A 14,575-nucleotide genomic window follows, 5' to 3' on the forward strand; every position below is an offset into this window, starting at 1 on the left:
TATATTCATTGATGATATCATCAATTCTTCATATAATCCCCCATCTTCAAGCCATCTGTCACTCCTGCTGCACACCTCACCACTGTCTCACTGTCCTGCACCACCTTCACATACTTCTTTACCACTTACTCTTTAGTGAGGTACCACAGTTCCTCTCCTGCCAGCCTATCATATGCCTTCTCTAGACCCCCCCGGCTTGTCAACTTTATCCCATTTAAACAATACAAAATAAGTTATTAAATTCAATGTTTTTTGGCATCAAAATAATATACATCTCTAACAGACATGTCTAGCATATTTATATGCTCATCACTGTCAGACCTGGGAATAACACAACAGACACACTGAAGATAATTTTCATAACCATATTCTATCAGCTGAAAGTCCTTTTGAAGGCCAGTTTATAGAAAGGCAAAGACAAATAAATGAATACAGAATTTACAGTTTATTACCAAGGTTTAGAAAACTTACAAACAAGTTTCACAGCTTCAGGTCTTCAGGCACGAGCCAGATTAGACAAGACAGGCCAATTTATTATTATTATTTTTATTTTAACTTCTGGCCATTCCCCTCGGGAAACACGTGAGAGGTGAAGAGAAGCAACGTCTTGAAAGTGAATCACACATTCTAAATTACATTCATTTCAACAAGTTTCAAAAGATGACCGATTGATTTGGTTTGCATATCAGAATTATCTTTTAAAACACGCATTTTAACTGCAAGCAAATTATCCTCCATGGTGCGATCACAAGTCAAGCAGCTGCATCTGCTGTTAAAGTCAAACCTCACACAAATACTGTGACACAGCTGCAAGCTGTACAAAGTGTCTCGAGGGTGTGAATCAGACACTGTGGGTGACAGAGTTAAAAATCAGATCGCCTCTTCCTATGCACATTCAGCATAAACACTAAATGCTTTATTTAATGTTACGTGGTCTTGAAGGGACATCTCATTGTTATGTGAGAAAAAATAGAAATGCATAGGCTACTCATTGATTGCCATGACCCCTGTCGACATCCTCCTATATCAGAGTGCTACTGAGAATCAACAGTTAACCTCACCTCAAGTGCTTTGGCCAGCTTCTGACTTCCATGTTGGAACATTTAGAAACATTTAAAGAGTTACAATTTAGAGACAGTTACTAAGAATCCACTACCGGTAAACAATACAAGAGGTAATTTTTCTACATACATGTTTTTTTCTTTTAAAACTTTAGACAAAGATCTTTAAAACATTATTTACACAGTATAATAACAGCGTTTGGCACTTCTTTTTTTGGAAAGAAACGAGAAACGAAGAAAAAAAAAAAAAAGCGACACTGCTGCACGCAGCAGTAGATGCTTCACAGATAAGTGCTAGTGGCAAAGAGCACCGATAAAATAATGATCATTTCTGAAAATGTCTTATGTATAAAGAATGCTACAAGGTAAGCAGTTTGTAAAACTGCTGAAATATACCTTTTGTTTTAACATGATCATGTATCCAAGCGAGGAAAATTTAACATACCAGATTCTAACGCTCAAGACGGGGAAAAACCCAAAATGAAAAAAAAAAAAAAATACATTTCGAAATCAGGCCTGGATGGAACAGATGTTATTGTTTGTCTCAGAGTCCAGCTACGACTCAGAGATCTAACAGCAGCCTTCGTTGGTATCGAGCCAGAAAGCCGTCGAGTGCTACGAGGAGAACGCTTGTTTTTAACTTTTTGGACATTTATGTGCACAGTGAATGTGGGGTTCAGTGTTAAGATCCTGATGCATGCAAAAACAAACAAACAAACAAAAACTGACCTGTGGCATGTGTAATCACCTGCCTGCTCACATCATTTTTTTGGCCACATTAACACAACTGCCCCACTCTCCAGATCTGACTCTCTGTGACTCTCTAACCCAAAATGACCCTGAACTGTCTCTGGAAACAGATCTCTGGAGCAGATCTACAGCACCAATGCTCAGGTCACCACAGGAGTATGCGATCTAATACCAGCTGAAAGTTTTGCAGTGCTACAAAAAACAGATACCCTTAATGCTTTTTTTGCCCTTAATAAAATCTTGCATATGAAAATGAGTCGTAGGAAAATAAGAGTGAATGAAAGTGAGTTTCCAAAAAGCTGCTACTATCATCATTGTTCTGTGATAAAAACAACCGCTTTGTCCAAAATACTTCAAAATACTGTCATGGCTCTTTCTCATAAAAGTGTAGCCATTATTTGTATCTTTCATAAGTCAGAATTTAGACATCATGATTTGTATTGTGAAATTAACAAATCAAAAAAGTGTTGTTTACAACGATCGCATGTAGCAAGGAGAGCACCCCGTCGTTCTTCATGCTATCTTCAGGGTGCTGCCGTAAGTCTGCTGTAAAACCACCTGCACGTTGTCTAAGATGAAGTCAAAAGCCATACTCCAAACAGACTCCACTGACTGCTGCATGAGCCTGCAGGGAAAAACAAAAACAAAAAACGAAGCTCAAGCATAACAAGCAAGTGAAACCTTGAAAACAAAGAAAGAGGAAGACGGTTAAATTGAGGAATCTTAACTCCACAGAACTAACCTTTTCATGTATTTCATAGTCAAATCCAACTTCTCCAAATCTTTGTCCTCAATTAAGTCAGTGCAATATTTCACCACCTGCAAGATGTCCTCTTCCATGGGTTCTAAAAAAATAAATAAAAAATAAATAGATAAAGATGCACTTTTGGAAACCCATAAAAATCATCAACAACAACAACAGCACCACAGGAAACGCCATCATAACACATCTGTGTACCTGTTATGGTGGTAACCCATTCCCGTAGTAGTGTTTTAATGTCTGTCAAGTCACAGGCTCCTGCCAGTGCTGGAGGAGGACGAGCAGCCAATTTAACCACAGCTGGTGGGATCTCTGGTTTCGAAACTGATGTTGAGGGACCGTTTTCAGTCTGGGAATGAAAAGAAGTTGCAATTTTTAAAGATAAGTCAACTAAATCATATGTTTTCACGTGCTGGCAGCATCATATGCATAGAGCAGAGGACAAACTTGCCTTTCGAATGTTTATTGGTTCGTGTGATTTTCCAGTAGGTGGCAGGCTTTTGGCTGGGCTGTTTGTTGTTGGACGCTTCTTGAGTGGAGAAGCTCCTTTTTTAAGAGGACTGACTGCGTTTTTTCTCTTGTAGCGACGCTTTACACGACCGCTGCCGATTCCGGCCCCAGACTGTTTTAGCTGCAGCAGTGGATTCTTCTGCTCCACTGCAGAGAAACCAGAAGGGCAAAAAAACAAAAAACAAACAAGAAACAAAATCAAATCAAATAATAAAATCAGGGTTAAAAAAATAAAAAGTAAAAACAACCAATCAAAAAGAAAAGCACTCCTTCAGGAAATTCATCTGCTGACTTACACATTTTCACCTGAGGGGGGACACCGGTTGCGCGGCTGTAGGCAGCCTTCAGCTCCTCCTGTAATTCTTTGGGAAGGGCAGCAAACACATCTGGATCGACCTGCAGTCAGACAGATGGGAAGCTCACTTACTACCAACAATGAAACCAGCTTTTGTTTTCTTTAACTTGTGGGACCATCTGCTTCAGTCACAACTCATGTGTTCATGGCACATTTCCAGTAGAGAAAAGTGCTTTGTGCTGTTTAAAGGCTCCAATAAGCAAAATTGCTACAAGCCACCAAGGCACTACATGTTTCTGTGGAATGGAGTACAACAGAAACTACAGTTTCCAATTTTTCCTGATTTTCTCTGTACTTTAGACTGTAAAATTAAACCACCGGCAAACCATCACCAAAAAAATAAAAAAAATTAAAAAAAAAATCTAATAGCACACACACCTGTGAGAAGTTAGGCAGTTCCAGTACAATTCCTGGACTTTCTGGCTGGTTTGGAATCTGCAGGACCAACGTTCCTACAGGTGGATAATTCAGTGCAGGTACGGTTGCAAGGGGAGGACGAGGGGGAGAGGCTGGATGAGAAATGAGAGGGGAAAGCTGCAGACCAGGGGAATGGCAGTTATTTGGCCTCCCATCTCTCCTGGTCCACGACTGCTCCACTTGTTCTCTCAGCTCTGCAGGCAGGGCCTCCAACACAGAACGATCCACCTTGGACAAAATTAGGAGACAGTTTGTTAGAGGCGTGTTACCGTTTAGGTTTTGTTTTACCAGTCAGACATTTCACTCCAGTCCTGACCTGTGAAGGGGAGGGGACTTCGATACTGAAGTTGAGACGTGTCCGAGAATGCTTTGGAGTTTGTCTGCACGCTGGTTGTTCCTTGCTTGTTCCGGGTACTGGCTCAGCAGGTGACAAAGGATATGGCGCGGAGTTTGCTGTTGGGACTGTTGTAGAGGAAGTAGTCTTCTCCTGAAGCGCGTCTGCAGCATCTGTAATAATATTACAAGACGTAAGTGATTTTTACAGACAGCAATGAAGACAAGCGGAACCAAAAAACACCGAACGCGCCTCGGTTAGTAGATCTGGCACTCGATGCCTGGCCTAACAGCATCTCTTTGATGGAGCGTCCTCGGAGGCCTCGGCAGTCCTGTGTTGCAGACTGATGTCCCTCAAGAAGCTGAACCTGAATGCCAACTCCTCTCAAGTCTTGCACCTCTACCTTCATGGCGTGGAACAGCTTGATGACTGCAGCAGCGATTAGCTGACCACTGTCAGTGGACTGAGCAAGCATCACGGTCCTGATGAAAAGGGAGACAGATAAAGATAAGCTTACAAAGAAACAGTGGTAAGGATAAACAACAGAGGAGAAAATATGAAGATTTAGTTGTAACACACAAGGACAGAATAACGATCTCTTTCTTACTTGGCTAAATGATCACATATGCCATGGCCACCGTATTTAGCAGGTTCAAGTGGCGCTCCAATTTTGCGAACCATGACTTTCAGAGTGACTCTTCGACCCCGCAGACCTGCTTCTTGTAAACGTTTTTGCACTTCCATGGACAAATTAGTCAGGAAACACTCCGTCTCATCAACCTGGTAAACGATACATAAGAGGATTAGAAGGGGGAAAAAAAAAAAAAAAAAAAAAAAAAAAAAAAAAGCTGGCATGTTGAAGTAGAACACATGACACAGAAGGGAGGACAAATAGCAGGTCTAACCCGAGTAAAGCGGATGTTGTAGTTCATCTCAGCAGAGACAGATTTCCTTTCCTTTTCATAGCGGACTGGCCGGTCGTCTAGACCCCTACAGAAGCGGAACAGAGTCTGTCCAGTACGGGGTCCAAACTTCTTTTGCAGCTTAGACAGAGAAACTTGTTGGAGGTCACCACAGGACCGCACACCCATGAGGGCCAGCTTTCTCCCCATAACAGGCCCAACACCTTGAAAAAGTAGCATCACCATCAATTGACTGAATATTTTACCACACAGAATTGATATCAGTGGATTGTCCAGAAGGTGGTGCTGCACACCTACCAGGCAAGCTTGTCACCGGGAGGTCCCTGATAAAATCGTCCACTTCTTCAGACTTTAGGAAATACTGGCCGTCAGGTTTGGCCTTACGAGTCGCCAGCCGAGCCAAAAGGATGTTGGACCCTGAAGAGACCAGATTAGTCAGACTTTGTAAAATGCAGCGGCCGCCTTGATCTATTTTACAGTACGAACTGGGCAAACAAATTACCCATGCCCACTGAAGCACAGCATCCCGTTTTCTCCTTGATGTCTGCTCTGACCGCTTTGGCTAGATCTTCAGGGCTGGCACCCACTTCAGCTAGCAGTGCAGAGCCATCTATCAACACTTCATCGCAGCTGAGGGCCTCGATGTCATGGGTATAACTGAAAAGAGTAAAATCATGAATAAGTTATGCATATTAATAATTAAGGGAGAACATAATTAGTGTGAGTAAAAGATAGCGCTGTTTTTCTACCTGGCCAGAGTCTCATACATATTGAGGGCCACCTCTTTATAGGCCTCAAAATCATATGGGACAGACTGCAGTGCGGGGCACAGCTGTTTTGCTTTCCCAAAAAACATGCCGTTTCTTACGCCCGCTTGCCTGTGGAAGAAAGAATATATGTTCATATTCTTATTGTTACGAAACTAAGGCAGACCTGATCTGTTTTTATAGGTTACCTGGCCTCATAACTGCAGGATGCAATCTCTGCCATTGAGAGAGCAACAGCATCCTGCTCTACTCCATTGGTACGAGAGTCAGGGCTTTCTTGTGAAGGAGTTGTGTGTATCTCATCCTCTGCGCTCTCTGAAAGGTGAACAGAGAGGGGACGCTTAGTTACAGAAGGGCTGGACATGTAAAAGCCTGTGAAAGCCACTGTTATGACAATCTCACCAGCTTGTGGATGTGTGTATTTTTTCTGGTAGTATTCCATCTCCAGCTGAGGGTTAGCTCCTGGTCTCACAGGCCCTCTGCCCTGTCCACGATTACTGGTCACAGCTACAGGCTTACCTGGAAGAACCAATTTTAAACACGAGCGGCGAGTGTGTTACATCCATATTTTTTTTTTTAAATTTACTGATAGCACATTTAAACAGACAAAAACGTGGCTTGCCTTTAAGATCTGGTCGATTTCGAATCCCCACAGACACAAAGAAACAGTCCATGTCCACATGGAGGATACAAGATTTAACACTGACTTGGGCTGATGAACCTGACACATAACAAATACATACAAATATTGTCAATGGGCAGTTTTTCAGATTTAAATAAAATATTAATGCACAATTGTGGTGCATGTATGCAGTGCCTCAATGATGTCGACGGCCTACCAATTAAAAGGTATTCACTGCTATACTCAATATATACCAGGTTTTCTAGCATACAAGTCATACAACTGCAAAAAAAAAAAAAAATGGTAATTGTAGAATTATAAATCATGATATACTGCTAAGCTTTTTTTTCCCTTTATAGGGGACCTAGACCTTGACTGACATACAACCAAGGTCCCCGGCTGGAGCAGGCAAGGGCACATCTTTTATCCCTGGTCCAAAGTCTTTAGGCAACATAAAGAAAAGAAGCCCTCAGAAATGTACAGAAAACAAACACAGCAACCCTACCTTTCCTACCTTTAGCGTCTATAGATCGCTGGGCCGCAGATTTCCTCAAACGCTCTTTCCCAGGAAGGCTGGCGCCCCCTGCTCCTTTTCGTTTGCTGTGCAGTTCATTGACATACTCAGAAAAGCCACTCCTCCACGTGGAAATCTGGTGCAAACGTGAGTGAGAGTAGAACTCGGAGATCAAACTGCCCGTATGTTCTAGCAGCTGTGCTGAAGACTTGGATAATGATGACGATGACTCGTCCATGGGAGGTTCAGATTTGAATGTTACATTATTTGTGCTGAGGGAGGCAGAGTCAGATGTAAAGGCGTTGTGGTGACTTCCGTTTAGTCGAACTGGAGAATGTGAAAGAGAGCGAGATGCAGGAGAAAGAGTCTTTTCAGAAATCATATCGACCTGAAGGGGTGCTTGAAGCTGCTTTGGGAAGAGGTGGCTTTCAGTGGCTTTTATAGCCTCTTGATAGGTTGGTGGTGGAGGCTTAAGTCTTTTCTCATTGGCTCTTTGTGAGCTGGATTGCTGCACGAGGTCAAGGGACTGGTCAGATTGCTTTGGAGGGCTTTGGGGAAACTCGTAGGGGTCAGGCTTGGCCTGGAACTGTACAGAAGGACTTTGAGGTTTATCTGGTGAACTCCTAACCCTGCATTTGGACAGGCTGTTGATCAAAAATGGTTGATTTGTAACAGGGGACAGGTCCTCTGAATTTAAGGCACCATTAACAATGTGAGTGTGTCCATTGGTCAAGGGGGCATCCTTCACATCTGAGGCCCCAGCGAGATGAGGTTCTTCTTTGCTACACTCTTGGATTTCATTCATTTTTGAATGGCTCACATCCACTGAGGTCTGCAAGTTTCTATTTCTGTGATAAAAAGGACATGAAGAGTTTTTAATCAATGACATTTAAAAAAAAAACCCTTCAAGCTCTTTAAAGATTTCTGTTCAAAACCTTAAAATGTAAAGTTAATTTAAAAAAAAAATCTACAGAACTTACTGAGCTATTACCTAAAGTGGACCTATTTTTCACATTTTCAGATCCTTATTTGTGTTACTTGAGTCTACTAGAGTTGCTTGATTCTCAATTCAAATGAAACCTCATTTATCTTACACGATCTGAAATTAGTTGTGCTAACACATCTCCCTTTAAGCCAACTTCATTCTGAAAAAGACTATCTGAACATCGAATGTGTGCACAACAGGAGCCTTGTGTCAAACATATTATAAAGGATAGGCCACCTCTATGACATCAGAGTGGTCTGAAAGTAGAACAAATGTCTGAAATATAGTGTTTCGATGCCAGATAATGAATAAGGAAAAATGCATAAGAGGTCCACTTTAAGTTTAACTACTTACTTTACATACTCACGTTTTTAATTCCGCTTCCTGTGGGGAAGCAGACTGCGGAGACTTGTGTGGGTGCTTTGTGGAGTTTGGATTAAGCAGCAGGTGTGTGTGCAAAGGGCTTCTGTGGCTGGGATCTGTAATGAGGTGGCCGGATGCAGAGTGACTCGGTTCGGGGTTAACAAAGCGAGCTGGAGAGCTGTGCTGAATGGACTCAGGTTGAGGTCGGGATTGGCTGGGGATGTGGACGGGGATGGGGATGGGGGTGCTCTGAGCGCTGCATAAAGACTTCTTATGATTGAGAACAGGGGGTTTAATTTTGCATTGCGGCAGATTTAGTTTTAGATGGGCACTTGATTGAAGCACCCCATGGCTCGGTCCAGGAATCTCTGAGGTCTGACGAAGAGTCATGCCAGGGAAGAGCGGGCCTTTGTGTTTGCCATACAGCTGGTACTGTAGATATGGCAGGAGGTGCCCAGCTTTGATACTGTTTTAAACAAATGACAAGATAAACAAGGTTTTCAGCTAATACTGTACAACAAAATATGAAATATAAACATTATCACCTGGCAATGAACAGACCTGTCAGTGATCCACTCTGGCCTGATGACCTTCTCCCCTTTGAGCTCCTGAATTTTGCTGTTAGGCAAGTTAGTGGCGATGATGTGGGTGGTTTTGGAGCGTGAATAGTAGACATGAAACTGACCCCCATGCAGCATCATCAGTCTGCGTAGTTCATCTGCACTGGGATCTGCTCCCAAAAATATGAAAGTGTGGCAAAAATGACAATGTCAACTTACTAAAAGGCAAAAAACACCTTAGACAGCATCTTGATGTGCATCATGACAGCTGTCAGCTCATCAGGATACATCACTGTCATATTTCCCAGTGCCTCAAAAACCAGCAATTTTAACACAGCCACAGTCACTGTGTGGATAAAAACTCCCAACCTACTGCACTTTGGCATCTTTTGCCTGTGAGATGAGTCTCCAGTGTGCTGCAGATGTCATCAGGTGATGAGCCTGATGTTTATTTCAGTTTTTCCAAGTTATTTTTTTCCCTTGATCATTTTTCATATGATGATTTTGAGCTACAAAGCTTTTATGAAAGAAAAATACAATACTACATCAAGCATACACTAACCTGTGATTTGATCACAGTGGAAAAACAGTACCTTGAGTTATAAAATCAAGACAGTCAAAAACTGATTTATGAAACTATAAATCAAACCAAAAAAACTAATAAATCAGTGTGAGTAAAAATGCCAAAGAAGTCTGTATGTACTTTTTTAATTTCTGAAAGAAAACAGCATTCAGAAGACTGTTTTCATCAGTTAATCCTCTGAGAGAGAAATCTGAGAGAATTTATGGTGTTCATGCTGGAGCAGCTGAAGAAATGAGGCAAACCAAATGTATAATCTGCATAAATATTTACAAAGCATTACCTGTGTATCCGTTGACATAAATAGCCACTCCGGTGAAGATGCTGGAGCACGCTCCTTCTTTTTGCTTTTCTCTGGGGGCGTCAAGTCTAAACTGCTCGTCCAGCTTAGAAACTTTGGCGGCCATGTAGCCGCCCTGCATGCAGTAATTAGAGCAGTTATAGAAACAAAAAGACAAACAGGAAACAATTAACAAACCAGATTTTTATGGTTTGCACATGACCAGCAAAAATATGAAGATTTTAAAATATTTTATGTGATATGTACATACAGTCATAATATTGCACACAATATCTAAACATACACACATATATACATATACATATATATATATATACACACACACACACACACACACACACACACACACACACACACACACATACATACACTGGAGGTTTTCTCACTCAGTTATTCTGCACAGATACTGATATTATGATATATTGCTGTCTACTTGAGTTTTCATTATTGCCTTGCCTGTATTTTGGACTGCTATATGGAGAGCTCACTCTTCTTATAAAGCATAAATGTGAATGCCAGTCTTAACCAATTAGACAACTAGTGATCTAAATCCAGCTCTTAGCTGTTATAATGAGTGTGTGGGAGGGCGATGGGGTGTTCCTAGTGTCCCCATTAATGCTGGAAGGCACACAATGCACAAACCATGTAATACCTTTTAACTGACTATCCTTACACACAGCTCCATTCCATACCGAGCTGAGTTAAATAAGACTCACCCTTTCGCCCCAACCATTGTCATCGCTGGCATTGGCTCTTTTCCTCATCCAACCATCTCGACTCATACTGAGTATCTGAAAGCAGAAGAGAGACAATTCCTCAGTACAAAGACAGAACAAGTCAGAGATGCACAATCATAAATGCACACAATAAAACTGCTGACTTAATTTCACAGGTTATGGTTAAATCCAGGAGGACAAGAAAATTACCTTTGCGATGCATAACAGCTTTTTATCCAATCTGAAATGAACCTAAATGTCATAAATGCTGCTCAGATGGTGTGGCAGTTATTTTAAACACCAGGTGACAGTAAAGTCAGTCCTTCCTGAGTGATGTCTCTTGTTTACAAAACTTCCCCATGTGCAAACCAAATGGCAGGAACAATGCAACCAGTGTTGATGACTGATATTAACAACAGTTAAACGAATCAATGTTAAATGAGCTTAGATGCCATGGTACTGGCCGCACACTTTAAGGGAAAGCCGCCCGTGCCAAAGGACATGCCCGGGCAGATTCTCTGCGGTTGACAGGTAGGTCACAACGAGTCGCTATAGGTCACAGCATAGCCCCATGTGCCACTTTGTCACTTCTTCCATGTACGAGCTAGGTGGACGGCTAGCATTAGCCTAGCAACTCTAAGCGGTTTTAGCTGGTTAATAATGCATGTCGCTACGCCACTAAATGGTATTATAAATCAAGGATCAGGAACAGTTTGAGTGTTTTGCAGACTCTTGCTAACAATACTGGTAGAATTAGCAACCCAGCGTTAAACAGCGCTATAACACTATGCAACTTTAGTGTGGCGATAACCACGGCTGTAAACAAACCAACCTTCCTGAGTGATTGCTCGCAAAGAGAAGTGCTTTACCTTGTATCCTGTCAGACTTGGTTGTTAGCCACAGACTTCTCTCTGCAGATACGTTGTGTGCCCACTGATTGGGTTAAACGAGGTAAGACCAAAGCAAAGCGAGATGAAAATCCTCTGACAGTCAGATCGAGTCCTCCGCCTCCCCGATTCTGTTATTCCGAGGACTCCTTTTGGTGAACCGAGGTCCCCTTTATTGTGTCATGCTGCCACGCCATGTCTCTTGAACATTTTCACTCACCCTCCCAGTCCCTTCGCTCTCCATTTCAACCGCCTGAATCCCTTTGCTTTCTTTTCTCTCTCTCAGCAAGCACCAATGAGTAGGGCAAAAGTAGTTCCGGTAGCAAAACTTTCAAAATAAAGGTTGTCGACTAGGCTGTTATGGTTTTCTGGAACAAGGGTGTGCAGAGCTGCCATGAGGTGTGATAAATAGAGTCAAGATGGGGGTCGGATTACATTAGAGATCAGCTCTGAGCCCTTTCTTGTTTGTAACGTACCAGCAGACTGAGAGACAGCTTCTTCCACCAGGCCATCAGACTGCTGAACACGTCATAGACACCTCAGCTTCACTACTGGAACTTTAACATTATGCACTCCATACTGTACAGTAATGCCACTGTTTTGCACATGTCTCAACTCTGTATATTTTATATATTTTATTTATTGTTTACTCTATTTAATTTGTTAAATATGTGTACACACACACACACACACGTAGGAAAATATTTAGTATACACATCCAGAAATGCATATACTATTATATATTGTACATATATTTATTAGTTTCAGATGTAGCCATTCTTGTATTTTGCTTGTTTACATTATTGTATTTTGCACAACTCTGTTGCTTGTGAAGCTCGCACACAAGAATTTCACTCACATGTGCTGTACCAATGTACCTGCATATGTGATGTGACAATAAAAGTGATTTGATTTGATAACGATGGACAGGTCAAGCAGGAGTCTCCGTTTCCAGATGACATCATCTGTAGTGAGCCTGGACAAGTGGAGGTATGCTCTGCAGATGGAAAGTCAGTACAAACAAAACAGAATGCATGTGTGTGAATGAGAAGGAAACTGCTTTGTGGAAACACTAACAGTGAAGCTGCAAGAAGCAGGTGAAGTGAAGGTAGATGAGGTTAAATACCTGAGATCAACCATCCAAAGCAATGTACAGTGTACAAGGGAGGTAAAGAAAGGAGTGCAGGTGGTTTGGAATGGACAGAGAGAAGTGTCAAGAATAATTTTGAGATAAAGATAGCAACAAGAGTGAAAAGGAAGTTTTATGAGATGCTATGGTATATAGTTTGTAGATGGTGACACGAAAAAGACACGAGCTGAATACGCTAGATTTTCACTGGGACTGACCAGGATGGACACGACTAGAAAGGAGTACACCATAAGGACAGCTCAGGTTGAGCGATTTGGAGACAAATGCAAAGCAAAGCTGGCATGGCTTGGACATGTGCAGGGGAGGCACAGTGGATATACTGAACAAAGGATCTTGGACATGGAGCTGCCAGGCAGGAGGAGATGAGGAAGACAACAGACAAAGTTCTTGGAGAACATGGAGAGTGTTGCTGTGACAGAGGAGGATGTTAGGGACAGGGTGAGATGGAGGCAGATGATCCACTGTGGCAACCCCTATATTGAGCAGCCAAAAGAGGTAGAACAAAAATAGACCACTATGGTAACATTTTGTGTAAGGGAGCAAAATTATGTGGAATTTAATTGACCTATACCTCCAGTGTAATCTCTTATGGTGTGTATGATTACTCACATATATACTGCACTGCAGACATGAGCTTATTTTACAATATCCAGACTGTTAACACAGTAGTTTTATGTCATATTGTAAACTTATGGAAAACGCACACTCATAAGCTAAGATAACCGTTCAGCATATTCAAACATGTGGACAGCATTTGATTTTCTATAGTTTTTAAAAATGTATTTCTGTATGTATGATATGTAGTGTAGAAAAAATACCAAATTATAATTAGTGCGCTTTCCTTAAAATCAAACACACATTTCTATATATCTGTTGATTTAAACAGAAAAATTTGCCTAGCATAAACCGCTATTTTCAAAAACAAAATACGCCCAACTTCCGGTCGTCGTGTACCCTTTCAGGTAGCTTGACGCGTCATCCCCGGCTTCTTGTTTTCAGCACTGTATACAGTATTTGCTTGAAGCTGCGATGCTGCCACTACGCGGACAGTCACGTACATGTCACCTGGATTGTCTATAACAGTTCATGAAAGCTCTGTTTTTAACCCACTGGCGGTGCTGATTTACTCACTCGGGAGCCATAAAACGAGTCGCCGTTGTGAAGCCGCTATTTTGTCGCGGCGACAGTCGGTTATTTCAGAGTGACGCTGCTCATTTGAACTCAGGAGGGTTTGTGTGCAAGGTGTCCGCTTTTCTGCGGCACAACAGCGGTTGGCGGAGCAGTCTAGGGACACACACACATACACCGGTTTTTTTCCCCGTGGTGTGCGTATACTGTCTGGCTCCCAGCACGGTTGTCCTCAGATGGCCGTTCATCTCATAGGCAACTGACGGCCGTGACGCAGAGGCACGTGCAGCACCAACGAGGACGTGAACACTCATCCGCGCGAACCTGCTCTCTATTTTAACCGTAGTCTTGCATAGTATTAAAAACAGCGCTAGCAAAAGCAAAGACGGGGTGGAGTTTCCTCCATCGCTAGCAAAATAAGTGAGTTGGACGCTGAGGAGCATAAAAAAAACTAGTCTGGGCCCTGTCTCCTTTGTAGTACCTTGTTTGATTTGGACACTTAATCAAAGCTTTCTCATCTTTGATCGGTTTGTTTAAAATAAAGACTGCAACAAAGGAGCCTGCGTGTTAAGGGAAGTGTAAATAAAGTGGGTCATATTTTTCAGGGGGATAAACAAGTAGTCTGCTACTGATTGTGTTTGGAGACTTCGTATTTCACTGAAAGCAAGGATGCTACTGACCCAAGCCTGTCCCAAAAAGCACTCACCCCTCCCATCCCCACACCCCTTATTGGTTGTTCTCTGTTGCTATGGTACCAGACATCGGATGCTGAAGCTTCATGTGCGACATCTGTGTTGGTGCAGCAGGAAGTGGTGGAGTGGAGTGATGGAGAGTGTAACTTGGTGACTAATGAGGCTGACTTTCACTCAGTGTGAATGTTTGTGTTCATGAC

General features: G+C 42.2%; 1 protein-coding gene across 4 annotated transcripts; it reads right to left on the bottom strand.

Annotated features, from left to right (window-relative positions):
* Window positions 1-426: 426 nt before the first annotated feature.
* On the bottom strand, window positions 427-13,917 carry rev1 (REV1 DNA directed polymerase). 4 transcript variants are annotated; one of them, XM_040005584.1, is made up of 22 exons: window positions 13,687-13,917; window positions 10,519-10,593; window positions 9,785-9,917; window positions 8,923-9,091; window positions 8,366-8,827; window positions 7,005-7,861; window positions 6,500-6,598; window positions 6,280-6,396; window positions 6,066-6,192; window positions 5,860-5,988; window positions 5,613-5,767; window positions 5,408-5,527; window positions 5,093-5,313; window positions 4,795-4,967; window positions 4,440-4,669; window positions 4,170-4,360; window positions 3,815-4,081; window positions 3,378-3,477; window positions 3,023-3,228; window positions 2,770-2,920; window positions 2,554-2,656; window positions 427-2,436 (listed from the first exon to the last, which is right to left on the bottom strand). In XM_040005584.1, exons 2-22 carry the CDS (start codon window positions 10,582-10,584, stop codon window positions 2,325-2,327), a joined length of 4,188 nt encoding a protein of 1,395 aa, XP_039861518.1. In that variant the 5' UTR covers window positions 10,585-10,593; window positions 13,687-13,917; the 3' UTR covers window positions 427-2,324. The 4 variants fall into 4 exon arrangements, with proteins under 4 accessions (XP_039861518.1, XP_039861519.1, XP_039861516.1 ...); XM_040005585.1 differs by lacking the exon at window positions 13,687-13,917 and adding an exon at window positions 11,388-11,865 and having other exon boundaries at window positions 7,014-7,861; XM_040005582.1 differs by lacking the exon at window positions 13,687-13,917 and adding an exon at window positions 11,388-11,865.
* Between the last annotated feature and the right edge of the window lie 658 nt (window positions 13,918-14,575).

The sequence above is a fragment of the Simochromis diagramma genome, unplaced genomic scaffold, assembly GCF_900408965.1.
Source record: "Simochromis diagramma unplaced genomic scaffold, fSimDia1.1 OVJJ01000501.1, whole genome shotgun sequence".
Classification (NCBI taxonomy): domain Eukaryota; kingdom Metazoa; phylum Chordata; class Actinopteri; order Cichliformes; family Cichlidae; genus Simochromis; species Simochromis diagramma.

Bases quoted from the DNA above. Each gene is read 5' to 3' on its own strand.
- rev1 (XM_040005584.1), bottom strand. From the start codon at position 10,584: ATGAGTCGAGATGGTTGGATGAGGAAAAGAGCCAATGCCAGCGATGAC. The intron at 5,528-5,612 runs GTAATTTGTTTG...TGGTCTCTTCAG, and splicing joins CTGTGCTTCAGTGGGCATGG to GGTCCAACATCCTTTTGGCT. The intron at 3,229-3,377 runs GTAAGTCAGCAG...GTTTCTCTGCAG, and splicing joins CCCCCCTCAGGTGAAAATGT to TGGAGCAGAAGAATCCACTG.